Source organism: Aegilops tauschii, chromosome 2 (assembly GCF_002575655.3).
Source record: "Aegilops tauschii subsp. strangulata cultivar AL8/78 chromosome 2, Aet v6.0, whole genome shotgun sequence".
Classification (NCBI taxonomy): domain Eukaryota; kingdom Viridiplantae; phylum Streptophyta; class Magnoliopsida; order Poales; family Poaceae; genus Aegilops; species Aegilops tauschii.
Genome location: NC_053036.3, coordinates 600,800,115 through 600,818,849, shown reverse-complemented (window position 1 = coordinate 600,818,849; position 18,735 = coordinate 600,800,115). Strand labels below are relative to the sequence as shown.

At 48.3% G+C, this 18,735-nt stretch overlaps 1 protein-coding gene across 2 annotated transcripts; it reads left to right on the top strand.

Moving 5' to 3' along the window:
* The first annotated feature begins 697 nt into the window (after positions 1-697).
* Positions 698-3,712, top strand: LOC109772245 (zinc transporter 8). Of its 2 annotated transcripts, XM_020330930.4 has the most exons (3): positions 698-1,569; positions 2,194-2,343; positions 3,122-3,712. In XM_020330930.4, the coding sequence occupies exons 1-3, from the start codon at positions 877-879 to the stop codon at positions 3,425-3,427; spliced, it is 1,149 nt and encodes a 382-aa protein (XP_020186519.1). In that variant the 5' UTR covers positions 698-876; the 3' UTR covers positions 3,428-3,712. The 2 variants fall into 2 exon arrangements, with proteins under 2 accessions (XP_020186519.1, XP_040255895.1); XM_040399961.3 differs by lacking the exon at positions 2,194-2,343 and having other exon boundaries at positions 783-1,569.
* Positions 3,713-18,735: the final 15,023 nt, after the last annotated feature.

Sequence of the window (18,735 nt, the reverse complement as noted above, 5' to 3'; positions counted from 1 at the left end):
TCCAATTTGCAAACAATTTTGAATTTTATGGACTTTTTTAAAATTTATATTTTTTTAAAGGGTATGTATAGGGCACATCTAGATGTGGCCTAATTATTACACATATAAGTGACTCAATCAAGTATAAAAAAAGGAAAGGAAAAGAACGAAAAAAATTGCCACACGGATCTCCGACTAATATCAATGACATAGGAATTAGATGTGCAATACTTAGAGCACATCTATATATGTTGTAGCAAAAACGTTTTTTAGATCGTGAACACTTTTTTGAGAGTCTTCCCTCGCGCACGTACGGCAGACAACTACATACCGCGCTTGTATGCCAGCAATTATTATTTTTGTGTGGGAAAGGAACTTTCATTAATCAATCACGGTGATTACATTTAGTTTCAACTATGCTAGCTATCTCCATATATAGGAGAATTACGAGGCCAGCAGGCAGTACGTTGTTGCGTGCCAGCAAAATTGCCTCCTCATTGGACGATAAAGTGTCGTCATTGTGAGTAATTTCCCCCTAAACACCGAAATAAATCAGGAAGACAATCTGATTCGCTAATTAACACATCATCCGTTGGTTATGTCGAGCGCGCTTACAACGCTGCTGATAACCTGTGCTACGCCGTGTATTCTCATGCATGTCGTCACCTTGCGACACATAGTCGTTTTCAACTGAAGGGATCGCCTAATTCCGCAGGTAATTGACTCTATAAACCCTAATTAACAGCGACATGATGTCTGCAGCAGAGCTGTTTCCTCCATCCATCTATATATAAACCCGGCAGCCAGCGTCGCTAAGCTGCCAAGAAGCTCTCCCAGTTCCTGATCTCCCTCGCGTCGTCGCCCTCTCAAGTGCATCACGATAGTCTAAGTCTAGACATGAAACCGATATCGAGCGCCGCCATCCTCCTCGCCGCCGTCGTGGCGCTGCTCTTGGTGGCCGCCGTGCGGGGCGATGACGACTGCGGGTCGCCGGAGTCGGCGGCGCAGGACCGCGCGCGGGCAAAGCCTCTCAAAATCGCGGCCTTCTTCTCCATCCTGGTCTGCGGGGCGCTGGGCTGCTCCCTGCCCGTGCTGGGGCGGCGGGTGCCCGCGCTCCGGCCCGAGGGCGACGTCTTCTTCCTGGTCAAGGCGTTCGCGGCGGGGGTCATCCTGGCGACGGGGTTCATCCACATCCTTCCCGACGCGTTCGAGAACCTCACGTCGGACTGCCTGCCTTCCGACGGGCCGTGGAAGGACTTCCCGTTCGCCGGGTTAGGAGCCATGGTCGGCGCCATCGGCACGCTCGTCGTCGACACTGTCGCCACGGGGTACTTCACGCGCGCCCACCTGAACAAGGACAGAGCGCACGGCCACGGGGCGATAAGCAGCAGCGCCGCCGTTGTGGACGAGGAGAAACAGGCCGCTGCCGCCGCCATCGAAGGAGCGCGCCGTCACGACGGTGGGGAGCACGACGTACACGTGCACACGCACGCCACCCATGGCCACGCCCACGGGTCGGCGGCGCTCGTTGCGGCTGTTGGCGGCGCCGAGGACGAAAAAGACACGATCCGGCATCGCGTAATCTCTCAGGTTGGTACGACTCGAACTTGACAGTTTATAGTTAAAGTTCGTTGCAGTTTGATTGGCAAAAAAACCTATAAATGGTGATCTATTTGCTGACAAAATATTATCCACGGACTTTGTTTTCCGATGGAAGCACGAACTAGTTTGTGAGAAATATGAGTGTGGCTAGATTTCAGTCAAAGTAGAGCTTAACAAAGTCTCAATTGGGTGACATGACATATGAGAATGAATAAGTTTTTTTTAAATGCATGAGTCTTCATGCATGATCTCACGAATATATCATCGACAGAGACAATCTACTGAGATTTAACAACACTTATAATGATAATTAGTTCTAGGAAAAAGAGGAAGAGGAAATATTTGCCGTCAGTTTGATTGGTGTGAGAAATATTGTTTTCCTCTATAGGAAGAGGATAATGATTTGGCCGTCCGTTTTCAATCTAACGGCTAGAGCTAATCGACTAACACTAATCGGTTTTTCAGTCAGTAGGTGCTCCCTAAATTTAACCGGACCAATCCCGTCATCTTTTTTTAACCTTGCCCACATCTGCCATGGACGCCCAGAAAGTTTTGTTTGAAAGAATAAATATCCGGTTTTCAATCTTTTATAACAATAATGATGGTCTATAGGTACTCGAGTTGGGTATTGTGGTGCACTCGGTGATCATCGGCATCTCCCTCGGCGCCTCTCAGGACCCGGATACAATCAAACCTCTCGTGGTCGCCTTGAGCTTCCACCAGATGTTCGAGGGAATGGGCCTTGGTGGCTGCATAGTTCAGGTATAACCATAGACGTTATGGGCTTTGTCACAATTTTTCAAAAGTTATTATTACAAGTACAACAGGAGCATTCATGCATAGAGATTTTTTTGCTGGTAATACCAAATTATATATGTTGATCAAAACCAAGCATGTTTGACCAGTCACTTGTGGAGTGCATGTTATGCAAACCACTACTTGACTTGCCTGTCATTTTTCCGGAAAAAACAAAACAATACGAGTCTTTCCATGTAGGAACTTTTTGAAATGAAATGATGGATATACATGCCTAACTGGAACTTTGTATGTGTGGTCTCCATCAGAAGTGGTAACGCCCATCTAAATAAACAAGAGGACTTCTGCTTCGGAAAGGGGAGAATTCTATGATACTTCTCCGTGTAAAGTTCTAAAGAACCACATATACATATCTAGAGAATATATGTGTGCTAGTCTTTCTTTTCGACAACGATGTCTAGCAATAACGAGAGAGAAGAAAGTGCAGCAGAGCACTTCGGGTGGCCTGGAGAATAAAGCAAATGAATCAGTAACTACGTAACTACAGTCTACATATAACACGAGATGTTCGAGAACAAAAAAAAAGTGATCCACTTTAACAAATCCAAGGGAATCTCCTCCTAGTTTTTCTTTTCTTTCTTTTTTTGCGGGCGAATCTCCTCCTAGTTTTGACCCACTCTTTTTAACCAAGAATATCCTCACAAGACCATGACTATTAGCACCATTCTGCATATAACCCCATACAACTGAATTTAGTCCTGATTAGTTTGTGACAATGATGCAGGCAAAGTTCAAGGCTAGGTCCATCGTGACAATGATCCTCTTCTTCTGCCTGACAACGCCGGTGGGCATCGCCGTCGGCTTTGGCATATCGCGGGTGTACAACGAGAACAGCCCAACGGCGCTGGTGGTGGAGGGCAGCCTCAACTCCGTGGCAGCGGGGATCCTCGTCTACATGGCCCTCGTCGACCTCCTCGCCGAGGACTTCATGAACCCCAAGGTGCAGAGTAGGGGGAAGCTGCAACTCGGCATCAACGTCTCCATGCTGGTCGGTGCTGGCCTCATGTCCATGCTCGCCAAATGGGCCTAGCCGGAAGCCTACAACATGAAACAGTTTTGTTCCATGACATATGAGTTCAGGATATACGCAGATATATTTGATCGTCGATGTTGAAACGACATAATCTTCGTGCATATGCTTTATCTCCCAAACTGGTAATGGCAACCGTAGCGTAGGCATCTAAAGAAAACCAATAGTGTAGGTTTTGCACCGAGAGTTTGGAAGGTGTGGAAAGTGTGAGTGCTTCTCACAAGGAATGTCGACATTATCTCGTCAACTTTGACAAGGCTCTCAAATTAAAGTATTGAAAAGAAATTCTTCATATAAATGATACCAGATCCGCCAAATGTTGGTTCGGGTGCAATTGGAATCAATGTGAGGGTCAATTGAAGGGGACCAGATGAGCAAGCGGGCGACTCCGCGGGCGAGCGGGTCGGCGGCCGCCGGGGTCCTGCCCTCGGCATCGGCGACACGTCCGCGCATCGGTAGCCGCTTTTGGGCGTTGGCCGGATCAGATGAGGAGGACGCGGACGGCGACGGTGATGACCCGGCGGCCTCGCCGCCAACGCCGACCCCGTCCGACCTGGTTTGTGAGTTTTTCAATTCTGGCTATGACGACGACGAAGTTGCCTTGACGGTGGACAAGATCCTGCCTGTGGACGATCCGGCGAGGGTTGGGCTGCACGCGGGCGAGAGGAAGGAGATGGTCCGTCGCGTCGTTCACCGGAGATCGGCGGCGACGACAATCAGACCATGGAAGGGACCTCTTCCGAAGGTTTGTCTACCTAATCTTACTCTTTTCGATTTGATTAAACCAGATTCTTGGATTACGGTTCAGAGGAAGAAGAGAACGGGGCGCCGTGCAAATGTTTCTCGGATGCCGGTGATGGCCGCGGCGGCATCGCCGGCTGGGCGAGCGCCCGAGATCTCGCTGGTGCGGGAGCTGCGTTTGAACTCGCTCCTGGGCCGCGAGCTGGGTGCGTCTGGGGATGGGCCGGCTCTGGGTGAGCCGGGACTGCGCGTTGTTGGGCCGGAGTTAGATGGGTATGAGGCCCAGTCAAACCCGACCAATACCTCGTTACCTCCTGTCGCCCCATGCACGTCCGAAGAACGAGTTCTATCGTCACGATCTAGGGTTTTCCGACGAGGGCGGTCGAGTTTCTGTGATCGTGGAGCGGGGCGGGCGCGGCGCATTCCCCCACTACGGGCCATGGCTGCTCGTGGAGCTCCGGCGACAACTGGCTTGACCTCCGCCTCTGGTGGTGCAGGCCGCGGCGGAAACAGCCGCCCGCAGGGGACCGGCCGCGGTGGGAACGGCCCGCCGCTGGGGTCTGGCCGCGGCGGGAATGGACCGCCGCCGGGTATTGGCCGCGGTGGGGATGCTCCGTTGCCGGGCACTGGAGCCAGTGGCGCTGTTTCTGCGGTGATTGGCTCTAGGCCGCCGGCACCGGCCGGGACTACTGGTGCTGCCGCTGCTCGACCGCCTTCTCCGGCACTTGCCGCCGTGGGTAGGGGTGGTGCCATCCGTCCGCCTCGACCTGCTACTTTGGCGCCCGTGAGCCGGGGGGTGGTCCTAGTGCCCAGCGTCCGCCGGCGCCGACTGGACCCTTGTCAACTGCTGGGCGTGGTGGTTTTCGGCCTCCCAAGCCGGGCTTTGCGGGGATCGATGTCCCTCCTCCAAGACCTCCGGCTCCCGTGGGGCGGGGTGTTGCGCCGGCTGTGCCCAACGCTGCGCCACCACCTCACTATGTGGCGAGACCGGCGCTGAAACGCTCGGGTCCTTCGCCGACTAGTACTGGGCCGCCTAGAGGACAGTGGGGAGATGATGGTGTTGATGCTTACGGGGTTGGCCAGCACCGTGGATCGTCGTCTACGGGAGGTGGACGCGGATATGCTTGGCAGAGTGATGGCTCTGCTGAAAGGCCTTTCCTCGGTCCGGCAGGTGGTTTTGTCGAGGGGGCGACTGGCCCGAATAACCGGCATAGAGGTGGATTCCGTGGCTATCGTGGTGGCCGTGGTGGTGGACGTGGTCGGGCCCGCAAGCCGCCTCCGGTGACGGCCGTGGTTGACCAGCAGGTTTCGAACATGGCGGTGGATCCCGTGCGGTCGACTGAGTTGGCTAGCCAGGCTTTGGAAGTTGTGACGGCTCTGGCTAACGTGGATGTTCCTGCACCTGGAGCCACTGTGGAGGCTAGAGACAGGGATGAGGCTGAGAGGGCGTCCAAATGGGCGCGTAAGAAAGAAAAGATGCTTTGTTATCGATGTGCTGAGAAGGGCCACTTTATTGCTGAGTGCATGGCGGAACTCTGTAACTCCTGTGGTAAGATGGCTCATATCACGGGGGAATGCCCAGCTGTGCGTGATCAGGCTCCTGCTCTCATGATGTACGGAGTGTACTGTGCTGAGCTGACTTTCTTTGAGTCTCCGGTGGCGAGGGAGAATCTAGCTGAGACTCAGAGCTTGACGACGGGGCTTGTGAAAGCAACCCGCGAGTTGGTGTCTGAGGATCAAATAGTGCAGAGACTTCAGCAATTGGTTCCAGGTGATTTTCAGTGGGAGCTCATCCCGATTGAGGACAATGTGTTTAGGGTTGAGTTTCCGACGGTGGAAGACTTGCAGAGGTTGTTGAGTTTTGGGTTGTGCAAGGTGCCGGGTACTCAGTGCGTCCTGGAGTTTCACGAGTGGAGGAAGGTAGAGCCTAAGGGCAAACCGCTCACTCAGGTGTGGTTGCGGTTTTCAGGGGCCCCATCTGAGGCCTTGACAGATGCTCGAGTCGTGGCGAGTTTGGGTATGATGGTTGGTAAGACTGAGGATGTGGACATGGCTTTTACTCGCTCTCATGGGGTGGCCCGTCTTTTAGTGGGTGTTTTGGACATCGACTTTGTCCCCGATATGGTTAACTGGTTTTACCGGGGAGAGGTGTTTCCGCTTCAGATTGAGTTCGAGGACTCGACGCTGTTTGCCGATGTGGTTTCCGGGGATGCTATGGATATGCACGAGGGGGATGATGATGCCGGGGCTCGTGGGGACCCGCATAATGAGGCGGGACAAGAGAGGGCTAATGGATCGAGTCCTGATGCTCAGTTGCCCGGTGATGGTTCTGGAGTAGAATCTCCCTCGACCCCGGCGGTACCTATGAACACATTGCGGTTTGGTTCTTTCGAGCCAGCCTCGGCTCCTCCCCGCCTATGGAGTGACAGGGTGGAGTCTGAGGATAGCTGTGAGTGTCTGCTTCCGCCGTTGGAGTTTGGTGATGTGGCTAGCTCTTTGGAGGGTGGTTTGGTGGGGCCGCTCTCGGTGACGTCCGTGGGAGAGGTTAGGGAGGTGGAGCCTCAAGTAGGCCAGCTCTCTCCTTCTACTTCCGTGGAGGTTCGGTATGGGGAAGGGACCTTGGGGCGGGAGGCCTCGACTTTTCCTTCTTGTTGTCTGGTGTCGGCGACAACGGTGACGCAGGCAATGGTAGACTGTGGGGGAGGCTGCACGGGTCAGGAGGACCTGGCCGTCTCTCCTGTGGTGACGTCGATCTTGGTGGGGTCGGCCAGCGCTGGGGAAGGGAGCCCGAGGCAGGCGGCCTCGGCTCGTGCGTCCCTGGCCGTGGCTGGGACTCCCGAGCCAGCAGCGTTGGGGGGAGGGGGGCTGGGGCAGGTGGCCCTGGCTACCCCTTCTTCACCGGCGGTCAGGAGGACCGCCACCCCTGCGTCGGCTGGGGGGGAGGGAGGAGGGCACGGGCAGGCGGCCCCCGCCTACTCCTTCCCGTCCGTCCCTGTGGATGCGGTGCTAGGGAACCCGCAGCTTCCTCCTCCGGTATCCTCGGTGGATCCTCTGAGGGATTCAGCACGAGGTTTTACCAGGGAGGAGGTCGTTGCTTTTGGCGGGATCCCAGACCCCGTCTCGACGGGTAGACGGTTCAGCGCTCGCGTCCACGAGCTTCCGGAGGTGGATGATATGCAGCAGCGGTGCGCTATGAGGGCCGCCAAGCTTCAGGATGCTGCAAATGCTTCTGGTATGTCCGTCAACATATCTAACTCTTTATTGCATTTTTCTCATGAAGAGATTATTAATAATGCAAACCAATTAGGAGTTTAACTCGGAGTTACAGATAGTGAGATTTCTACTTTGGTGAACGACTTGTTAGATTTGGAGGCGGAGCGTGCCTTAGAAACTATTCGTAATATTGCAGCGGTTAAACCCATGAGTGATAATGAGATTGATGCTTTAGGGGTTAGAGTGCTCAATAATCTGTGTGTCGACTTAGCACCATCCAATATTGAGTCTGAGGACGAAGATATGCCCTTAGAGAATGCAGTTGTTGGTTCCGTTGAATCCGGTTATGAGGACCCGGAGCTTGGACCTAGTAGACCCAAGCGTAAGTGGAAGCGGAAAATTTACCCCGACTCTGCTGTTCGTCGGAGTGCTAGAATTCGGACTTCTAAAAAATTTTATGATGAGTGATGAAAGGAATCTTTTGGAATAGCAGAGGTCTGAGAGACTTGGCTAAAAGAAGGTTCCTTGCAGAGGCATCTCTGGAGCATCGCTTAGATTTTATTGCGCTATCGGAAACCGGTAGAGACAATTTTGCGCCACAGTTTCTTTCCTCTCTCGTGGGTGGTGTTGACTTTGATTGGCATTGCCTTCCTCCGCGTGGAAGATCGGGTGGTATCTTGCTGGGAGTGCGATGTGATTCGCTTGAAGTCCGGAGCGTAGTCATGGGTGACTTTGCGGTTAAGTTTTGAGTCAGGTCTAAGGTTGACGCTTTCGACTGGACGCTGGTGGCGGTTTATGGTGCCGCCCAGCCCGAGCTTAAACCGGATTTTTTGGCGGATCTTGTTCGGATTTGTGGGTCTGAACAGCCGCCACTCTTAGTTGGGGGAGATTTCAACATCATTAGGAGGAGAGAGGAGAAGAATAATGATAATTTTGACGGCAGGTGGTCGTTCATGTTCAATACTATTATTGAAAGCTTGGATCTGAGGGAGATAGAGCTTTCTGGTAGAAAGTTTACCTGGGCCAACTCACTACCCAACCCGACATACGAAAAGCTTGATCGCGTGCTAGCGAGTGTTGAGTGGGAACAGAAATTCCCGCTAGTGACGGTTCAGGCTCTTTCTAGGGGTTTCTCCGATCACACTCCACTGTTCGTTGACTCAGGGGAGCCGAACCACGTGGGAAACAAAAACACCTTTTCTTTCGAGATGGCCTGGTTCGAACGCGAAGGGTTCCTAGACCTGATCGCTAGGGAATGGGCGAAAGGTGTAGGCGGTAGGACTGCGGTCGAGCGTTGGCAAAATAAGATCAGGAGCTTGAGAAGCTTTTTGCGGGGTTGGCCTAAGCATCTTAGTGGGGTATATAAGATTGAGAAGAAAAGACTCCTCTCTCTTATACAGAATCTGGACGTCAAGGCCGAATCCACGATCTTGATGCCTGCTGAGCTCCAGGTTAAAACTGAAGCGGAGAAGAGGTTGAAAGAACTTCTCCGCGAAGAAGAGTTGAAGTGGGCTTTGCGAGCTAAGGTTCGCAAAGTGGTCCAAGGGGACGCGAATACTCAATTCTTCCATCTGATTGCTAATGGTAAGCACAGAAAGAAGAGAATATTCCAACTTGAACAAGATGAGGGCACTATTTTAGGACAGGATAACCTAAAGACGTATATAACCGAGTATTACAGGCAGTTATTTGGACCTCCGGAGGATAATTGTGTCTCTCTTGAGGAGTCCAGAACTGAGGATGTGCCTCAACTTTCGGCTGCTGAAAATGATATTCTGGTTGCCCCATTTTCGGAGAAGGAGGTGTTTGATGCCATAACACAGCTGAAAAATAATAAAGCTCCTGGACCGGATGGATTTCCGGTGGAGTTCTACAAGAAGTGTTGGCATATTATTAAGGGGGACTTGTTACCTATGTTTCATGATCTGTTCTCTGGACAGCTTCAATTATTTCACTTGAATTTTGAAACTATCACATTGCTTCCTAAGAAGACGGATGCTGTGAGAATTGAGCAGTTCAGGCCGATCTGCCTTCTCAATGTTAGTTTTAAAATTTTCACCAAGGTCGGGACTAATAGGCTCACACAGATTGCGCATTCTGTGGTGCAGCACTCCCAAACTGCTTTCATGCCGGACAGAAACATCCTCGAAGGGGTGGTAGTCCTTCATGAAACGCTCCATGAAATCCATTCCAAGAAGCTAGATGGCGTCATTTTTAAGGTGGATTTCGAGAAAGCGTATGATAAGGTTAAATGGCCATTTCTCCAACAGGCATTGCGTATGAAAGGCTTTGATGAAGCCTGGCGACGCCAGGTTGAATCATTTACGCAGAAAGGGAGTGTGGGAATTAAAGTGAATGACGATATTGGTCATTACTTCCAGACACATAAAGGCCTAAGACAAGGAGATCCGATGTCCCCTATCTTATTTAACATTGTGGTCGATATGTTAGCCATCTTGATAGGGAGGGCTAAGGAGAATGGTCAAGTGGGTGGTTTGGTACCTCATCTGGTTGATGGAGGTGTATCCATCCTTCAGTACGCTGATGATACAATCATTTTTATGGAGCATGACCTGACCAAGGCGAGAAATATGAAGCTGGTGTTATGCCTTTTCGAACAATTGACCGGATTAAAGATTAACTTTCATAAGAGCAAGCTGTTTTGCTTTGGTAGAGCCAAAGACGAACAGGAGGCTTATAGGCAATTGTTTGGGTGCGATTTGGGGGAGTTACCTTTCTCTTACCTAGGTATTCCAATCCACCATAGAAAGCTGACCAATAGAGAATGGAAATGCATCGAAGACCGTTTCGAGAAGAAACTGAGTTGCTGGAAGGGCAAGCTCATGTCATATGGAGGCCGATTAATTCTGATTAATTCGGTGCTCACGAGTATGCCTATGTTTCTCTTATCGTTCTTTCAAGTCCCAGTTGGTGTTAGGAAAAGACTGGACTTTTATCGATCGCGTTTCTTTTGGCAGGGTGATGAGCTAAAAAGAAAATACAGACTTGCAAAATGGGATAACATCTGTAGATCAAAGACCAAGGGGGTCTTGGTATTGAGAATCTCGAAGTTAAGAACAGATGCCTTCTTAGCAAGTGGCTGTGGAAGCTCTCCTCTGAGACTGAGGCCATGTGGGCCCAAATCCTTCGCAGCAAGTACCTTCAGACAAAGTCCTTGTCCCAGGTCACAGTCAGGCCGACTGACTCGCCTTTCTGGAAAGGCCTGATGAAAGTCAAACAATCTCTACTTAATAGGACAAAGGTTGTTATTGGCAACGGTGTCAGTACACACTTCTGGGAGGATACTTGGCTCGGCGACACACCCCTGGCCATTCAATATCCGTCTTTGTATCGCATTGTTCAACGACGGGAGGTGGTCGTTGCTACGGTGTTTCAATCCATCCCCCTTAATATTCAGTTCAGACGGTCGTTAGTGGGCAATCGTTGGGAAGCTTGGCTCCATCTTGTTCGGAGACTAATGGATGTCCATCTTACTCAACAACCCGATGAATTATGCTGGAAGCTGACTAGGTCTGGAGTATTCACGGTTAAATCAATGTATATTGATGTAATTAACTCGAGCTATATTCCTACCTCCAAACATGTTTGGACTGTCAAAGTTCCTTTGAAAATAAAAGTGTTTATGTGGTTTGTCCATAAACAGGTTATTTTAACCAAGGATAACTTGATTAAGCGTAATTGGACAGGACCTACGAGGTGTAGCTTCTGTGATCGGGATGAGACGATTAAGCATCTCTTTTTTGATTGCCCTTTTGCCAGAGTACTTTGGCGGACGGTTCACATTGCTTTTAATATTATTCCACCGAATTCCGTCACCACGTTATTTGGGACATGGCTAACTGGGATTGAGCCTGAATTAGCGAGACATATTCGTGTTGGAGTTTGTGCTCTATTGTGGACTATCTGGACTTGCAGAAATGATTTGGTTTTTAACAGAACATCATGTATTCACTTTTTGCAGGTTATTTTCCGAGCCACGGCTGTGATCCGTTCATGGTCGCTACTCACTCCGACGGAGGCCAGGGAGCATTTGGTTACTGGATCTATCCGCTGGGAGATGGTAGCTCGGGATATCTTCAACCGGTTTGGATGGCGGTCATGTAATAGGATAGGCAATTAGTTTACCTATCTATCTTTAGCCAGCCGGTTGTGGCATATTATCTTGGCTAGTCTGTGTGTCTAGCCTCTTTAGCTCTGTGTGAGCTGTCCTCTGATTATTTTTTCAGTTGGAGATTTTGGAACCTTGTGAGACCTTTTATTTTGTTAATAATATGGCCGTATGCATCACTCTTGATGCAGAGGCCGGGGAGAACCCCCTTTTCGAAAAAAAAAGAAAAAAAAAGATCCGCCAAATGAAACGATTATATTATTGACTTTGACCGAAGAACCAAGACCAAGATCCAAATCCAAGCTAACATGGGAATGAGTTTTCTATCTACAAAAAAGGATGAAACCAAATCCAAACCACAAGTATAGACCAGTAGTGATGATCCCCTGACAAGACGTATAAAAGGCAATATAGATTTTTGACAAATTATACGTATTACATATGTATATGTATGAGGGGTCATCCGACGTATACGGATTAATATGTGTATGTAATATAGTCCAGTTTTTGCTAAAGGTGACGAGCGAACGGCCCGACCCAATTCGCCGCATTCATGAAAAATATATAAAAGCCCATGCGATGGGAGTCGTACTCCAACCTCCCGCATGCATTGCTAGGGACGCTAGCCAGCCAAGCTAGCGGGTGTGAACGGCATGAAGGCAGTGCTAAACTTAAAGTACTAATTAAAGCGGTAGTTTCGTGTTTTTAGTTTTTCAATATTAAACAAATATGAACAAATTTTCTTGAGAATGCGAACAATGTTTCGAAATTGTAAACAAATTTTTAATATTCTTTTCTTAAATGTGAACATTTTTTAAAATGTGAACAAATTTCAAAATCTGAACATTTTTAAAAAAAGTAATTTAAAATACACACTGAACATTTTCTTAATATATGGTGAACTAGGTCAGCCTATTATCGCACACGAAAACAGAGAAATTTTTATTAAAATAGAAATGACACTGCAATGGATCGAACCATGTAACTCACACTGCTCACCGCTCATCGCTAGGCACATGAGCTGATAAGTTTCAATGTCTAACTATAAAAGAGCAGACTACAAGAACTATCCCTCAACGACTGACTTACTGTAGCAAACCGGTCTTTTTCCAAATATTTATTTTTCATTTTATTATTTTTCTATTTCTTTTTCATTATTTTGTTTTCCTTTTTTCTCTTTTCTTTTAAAAAATGATCGCCGTTATAAAAAGTTTGTCCAAATTTTTAAAAATGTTTGCATTTTTAAATTTTATTCATAAAAAACAAATATTTGCATTTTAAAAGAATGTACAACAATTTTAGAAAAATGTTTGTTCCTTTCAAAATTGACTAGATGTCAAAACACGAACATTTAAAAAAAATAAGATACAAAATTTTGAACATCTTTAAAAAAAACACTAACAAATTTGGAGTTAAAAAAGGAAAATATGAAAAGAAAATTGAAACCATTTTTTAACTTCCCTGAATATTTTTTGTATTTGTGTAGAAAAGAAACACCATGTTCAAGGCCAGAAGGCTCCGTCTGAGAGCACATTATTTTTTGAAATTCTTGAAATGGCCTCAATTTTTTTCTAGAGGCTTGTATGACGAATTTAAGGTACCATGACAAGTTGCTTTGGTTTACGACAAATTTTGTATTTTCTGTAGTTTTCTCGGTAAAAAAATGATGATAAATGGTCGGCGTCTCACAACTTGTATATGGTGTAGGAAATCATTCAAACCTGACATGTATGACTACCACGGGCAAGTCCACCTGCTTGCAAAAGTTTGGACCAGTCCTAAGATTTCCAAAAATAATACCATGTTCAACCGAGACTGTTCGGGTAAGCCAGAAGGGTCTGTTTGGGAGCACCTTGTTTCTTGACATGCCTTAAGTGACCACAATTTGTTTTCATGGCTTGTATGACCAATTCAAAACACTGTGCCAAGTTGTTTCGGTTTTCGACAAGTTTTGCATTTTCTGGAGTTTTCTCGGTTATAAAAGGCCGATAAATGGCCGGACGTGTGGTAACTTGCATACGATGTCAAAAGTCGTTCAAACCAAGCATGGATACCTACCTTGGGCTTGCCCACCTTTTTGAAGAAGTTGCCGTCATTTCAAGAATGTCCAAAACTAGACCATGCTCAACGGAGAGTAATCTGTGTAGGCTAGAAGGCTTCGTCTGAGAGCACGTTGTTTCTCGGCATCCTTTAAATGTCCCCAATTTTTTCATGGCTCTGTATCACTAATTCAAGGCATCATGCCAAGTTGTTTGGCTTTTTGACAAGTTTTGCATTTTCTGAAGTTTTCTCGGTGAAAAAACCCAATAAATGGCCGAACGTGACACAACTTGCATATAGTGTCGGAATTCGCTCAAAGCTTGCATGGATGCCTACCATGAACATGCCCACATATTTGCAAAAATTGGGATCATTTTAAGCATGCCCAAAAAAATCATGTTCAACCTAGAACTAATGAGTTCAAACGAAATTAATTCCACAAAAGGAAATGAAATAGAGAAAGAAGATGATGAAAGTGTGCTGGAACCTGAGAGTGAAATAGAACTGGTCCCAAGGAAGACGAAGGTGAACAGTGAAGTGGACTAGTCGAACAGAACGGAGGATGCAGGATACACACGGGTAGAAAGATGAACAACAATGGTTCACTGAAATATTTGTACAAAATAAACATGTATAATGCCTCGTATTGAGATGTTAAAGTATTTGCATCCATTTTACAACCAATTTCCGCCGGAACATATGTTCGAATCACGGAGCAGATCAACGGTTGGCAAAGCATCTGCAGGTGTGTGCCCCCGCACCCACGCTCCCCTTCGAATTTTTGTATATATGGCTCCGTTTTATGTTCTTTTTCATTTTGAGTGGTTAACCCTCATGTGATGGAAGACCCACGGTGGACTCGCCTTTAGAGATATTAGCATACCCCCTACGTCTAGGTTTATTAGACCCCTCTTATTTTCAGCTAAATTTTAACCACAAATTTAACTAAAAAGATATAAGTTATAGATCACAAAATTATACCATGGAAAACTCTCTTTCAAATATAAATCCAACAACATACTTTATACATTTTTTTACTCAAATAGATGGCCAAAGTTTACCCAAAATATAAGGAGGCCTAATAAATCAGGACGAATGGCGTAGTTGGATAAACCACATCAGAGAAGGAAAGAAACCCATTCCCTTAAGGGGATAACCTCTCGAAACAGCCTTTTGCCCCGCTATATTATTATAGCAACCACCCGATACAACCAACAAGAGTCTCGAAATGAAAGAAATGCTGGGGCAGCAGCAAACACACACCCAAAAGAAAGAAAATGGAGACAGAGGCAGATTGACTAAGCGACGGTGACCCGCAACTGTTGCGCCCTCCAAAGAAGTACCACCACGCTCCTAGCACTGAAACATCGAGTACCAAGCAGCACCTTCAAGAAGGAAGGCAAACATTGCTATCCGAACCAGCACACTGGTCCTAGGGTTTTCCCCGGCACAAAGAGGGAAGTAGATGAAGGGTAGCCACAATGCCCTACAGGAAGGAATGATGCCACCCGAAGGCGGCACCCTGTCGGTGTTGGGTGAGCCGACAAGGATTTCTCCCGAAAGAACCATATCCACAACCCCTAGTCGATCCATTGCATAGGGAGCCCCGCGAGGATGATGCCTCGATATCACCAGACTCGCCACTCAACAACATGCGCCACTACGGTCACGCAGCCGCCATCGTTATCTCACCGAAGCTACCATCACGAGGTCTGCAAGACGGAGGCAAGGAGTAGCTTGAATCAGGGTGAGCAGTACCGCAGCCTCGCGGGAGGGAACTGCCGCCACCACCAAAGGCGGTAGTTGACCGGCTGCGGCTGCAGGGCACACCACTTGCAGTTAGGTTCGGTCGGGCACAACAGGCCCGTAAATCCCCCCTCTCGCGGAGGCACACCAGTCCCAAGCGGGTACGACCAGGCCCAGATCGGGCCCGTAATATCCGCCGCCAAGCAGTGACAAGCAGGCCGCCGTCGTCGCTGCACTCCTCCATGAGCTACACCACTGCCATCTGCAGAATGTGTCGCACAGGGCAGGCCCGCTCGTCATGATCATAGATGGGCCCCATGGAGCCTATATATGTGTCAAGGTGCGCAACCGGCGCCGCCCCACAGCAAACCGAGCGCGCCACCACAACTCCACCACCAGACCTCCGCCGAGCTGCTGCCACCCTGGGAGCACCGCCGCCAGGAGGGAGAGAGCCCCGACTCCGTCTCCAAACGTGCGGGGAAGAGAAGTCTACCACCGCCGGCTCCACCTGGGCTTTCGTCCGACGGTGGCGATGGGAGAGGGAGGGACCAAGACGAGGGAGAGGGGTGGCAGCGCTCTGTCGCCTCAGGGGGCGACGGGAGTGCAGGGGCTCCACTCGGGGAGCGCCCTTTGTGAATCTAGCCTTCGGATCAAGTATACTCTCAAGGGGATACCCTCTACCTGTCGGCAGACACGTTCGAATGTGTATGCGGACTGCGAGGATATCCAACGGTGTCTCGCAATCCCCCCCTACTTGTTCGTCCCTTCTACTCTTTTTTTCTTCTGCAGCTCAAGTCTGCACTTGACATTAAATAATTCAAAGGTAAATGTTACAGTGCAACAACAATTCAAATGTAAATACTACAATTCAAATATAAAACACAAAGTAGGTCATATGCAAGAATCCCATTGGTCTGTGGCTATACCATATGCAAGCATCCCCGAAGTCGTGCATTTCCGCAAGAAGATGCCCTTGGCTGCCGAGCAAAATCCACTACCCATGTGTGCTGACCCAAAGATCGCAAAAGATGCTGCGTGGAGCTGGTGAGTTCAAAAGAGATAACTAAAGAGAGGCCAGCAAAACGTTCGAATCTGGGACAGTTGCTGGCTAGTTGTACTTCGGCGGCGGCCATCTTTTCCAAAGACAGACATAAAGTGCACGACCTTTCTTCATATATATTGCGGATAAAAATGGGCAATTAAATTGCAACGGCTCATATTGCATTCGTACACACCACTTGCATGCAATCGCACTCGTGCTGTCAGGGCGACGCAGAGAATACCATACATGTCGTTCTCCAAAGCGAAGTGAAGACTTTGGAGGCCTCGGAGAACATTGACCAGCCGGCCGGAGACATTGACCTGCATACTTAGCGCCACACACACTGAGCTGGTCTTGTCGACCACACGGAAGAGACGAGCGCCACATATATACTGAGCTGCATTTGTTGACACACGGTAAATTTCAATCCTGTCGCTCGCACCTTCCGGCGAGAGTAGACAAATATCTTGACTGCAATACAAAAGACTAGTTGGCGGAAATGAATCCAACTCTTGGGAGCATATGCATTTGCGCACCAACAATGTTTTTGCAAATGTCAAAACAAATTGAAAAAGAATAAATAGATTTGTTAATGTTTTCGTTTTTTGGACGACGATAGCTGCCACACGTGTGGCATCTAGAGGGTATGTGCCGCACGCCCCGTGTGGCATCGACACAGGCCCGCCCGCACGAGCACGTCCGGGCGCACCCCGCCACAGCCAGCACGTTTGGCGTGCGGCGCGATCGCCCGCGCGTCCGGGCGAGCGACCACGCGGCCCACACGACCCGTCTCGGCCGTCGCCCCTCCCCGCCTGCGAGCCACACGCCCCGCGTGGCAGTCACCACGGGTCCCCCGCGATTGCCATGGTCCGGACCCTCTTCCATGTTCGTTTAACTCAGTTGCTATGTTGCTGAACTACAGTTGCCATGTTGCTGAACTACAGTTGCCATGTTGCTGAACTACAGTTGCCATGTCTGACAATTACAGTTGCCATGGTTGCTCAACTGTAGTTGCCATCTCAGGTCAAGTGCTAGATGTCATTTTTGGACAACTGCAGCTGTTGCCATGTATGGTCTGGTCTAGTACAGTTGTCATGATTTGAAAACTTTAGGAGTTGCCACCTACTAACACTACACAGTTGCCATGTAGCACTACAAAAAGACATGGCAAAAAAACATGTTCGGATAAAAAGAGAGTTGCCATCTACTTACAAGCACACTAGAGCAGTTGCCATGTACCCTGCAAAAACACATGACAACTGATAGCTTTTGGTGTGTGGGAGAGGAGACGGGCATGTGCGCGCCGGTGGTATCTTTAGGAGTTGCCACCTACTAACACTAGACAGTTGCCATGTAGCGCTACAAAATAGATGTGGCAACAATAACATGTTCGGGTAAAAAGAGAGAGTTGTCATCTACTTACAGTCACAAATAGGGTAGTTGCCATGCACCCTGCAAAAAACATGACAAATGACAACTTGGGTGTGGAAGAGTGGGAAAATGGGCAGCCGTGGAAGACGGGGAACAGAAGCCGTGCGCGGCGTGCGGGCGCGACGGCAGTTCCACCGCCCGCCCGGACTCGCAACCGGTCTCGTCGAGGGAGAAACAGCGTGTGGGCGAACTGGCAAATACTCCACACACCGGCCTTTTGTCTTACGTGCCACACAAAAACTGCCTCACCGTGTCAGGATTGGTGCGAAATTATATGAACGGCGATTCATGCGTGTGGGCGAGATGCAAACGCCCACACATGTGGGCGTTAGTGTTTCTTTTTTAGGAAGAAAGCTTAAGTATTATGACCTGTGCAAAAAAGAAAGCCGAATGCCAAATGTTCCACTTATTTTGTTTTCATCAACGGAGAACTGCTATCCCGTTTTGCATGTAATTTTGTTAAGCACGCTTTTTAAACTAACAAGAACATCTGCACAAAAAAAGTCATAATTTCTAAATTTCATTTATTATTTTTTTGAATTTACTGTGCATTCAAGAGCATATGCAACGCAAAGCCAAAATGGCCACCCCCTAGTTGATGACTATGATGTGTCCGTGATTTGATGTTTCTAATCATCCGATCGACATACACCACATACAAGGTATGTTATGGTATTTTGCCAAAAGACCCCCTGCCACTTTCACATATGCACAAAACCCCTTAGTCTCTCCAAACCAGCTCCATCCATCCCCCACTTCATCTAATATAAATAAATAAGAGAAATAGATTTTGGATACAACCAAATATATTTTCTAAAGAAGTATATATATATATATATATATATATATATATATATATATATATATATATATATATATATCACATCTGTTCTTAATTATAAGGTATTTTAGATATTTTAATATAGACTACATAAAACTAAAATGAGTGAACAAACACACTAAATG

What these genes read in the sequence shown, in the direction of transcription:
- LOC109772245 (XM_020330930.4), top strand. Translation starts at nt 877, where the DNA reads ATGAAACCGATATCGAGCGCCGCCATCCTCCTCGCCGCCGTCGTGGCG. An exon ending in GGCATCGCGTAATCTCTCAG is followed by an intron (nt 1,570 to 2,193) that starts GTTGGTACGACT and finishes GATGGTCTATAG; the next exon opens with GTACTCGAGTTGGGTATTGT. An exon ending in TTGGTGGCTGCATAGTTCAG is followed by an intron (nt 2,344 to 3,121) that starts GTATAACCATAG and finishes ACAATGATGCAG; the next exon opens with GCAAAGTTCAAGGCTAGGTC.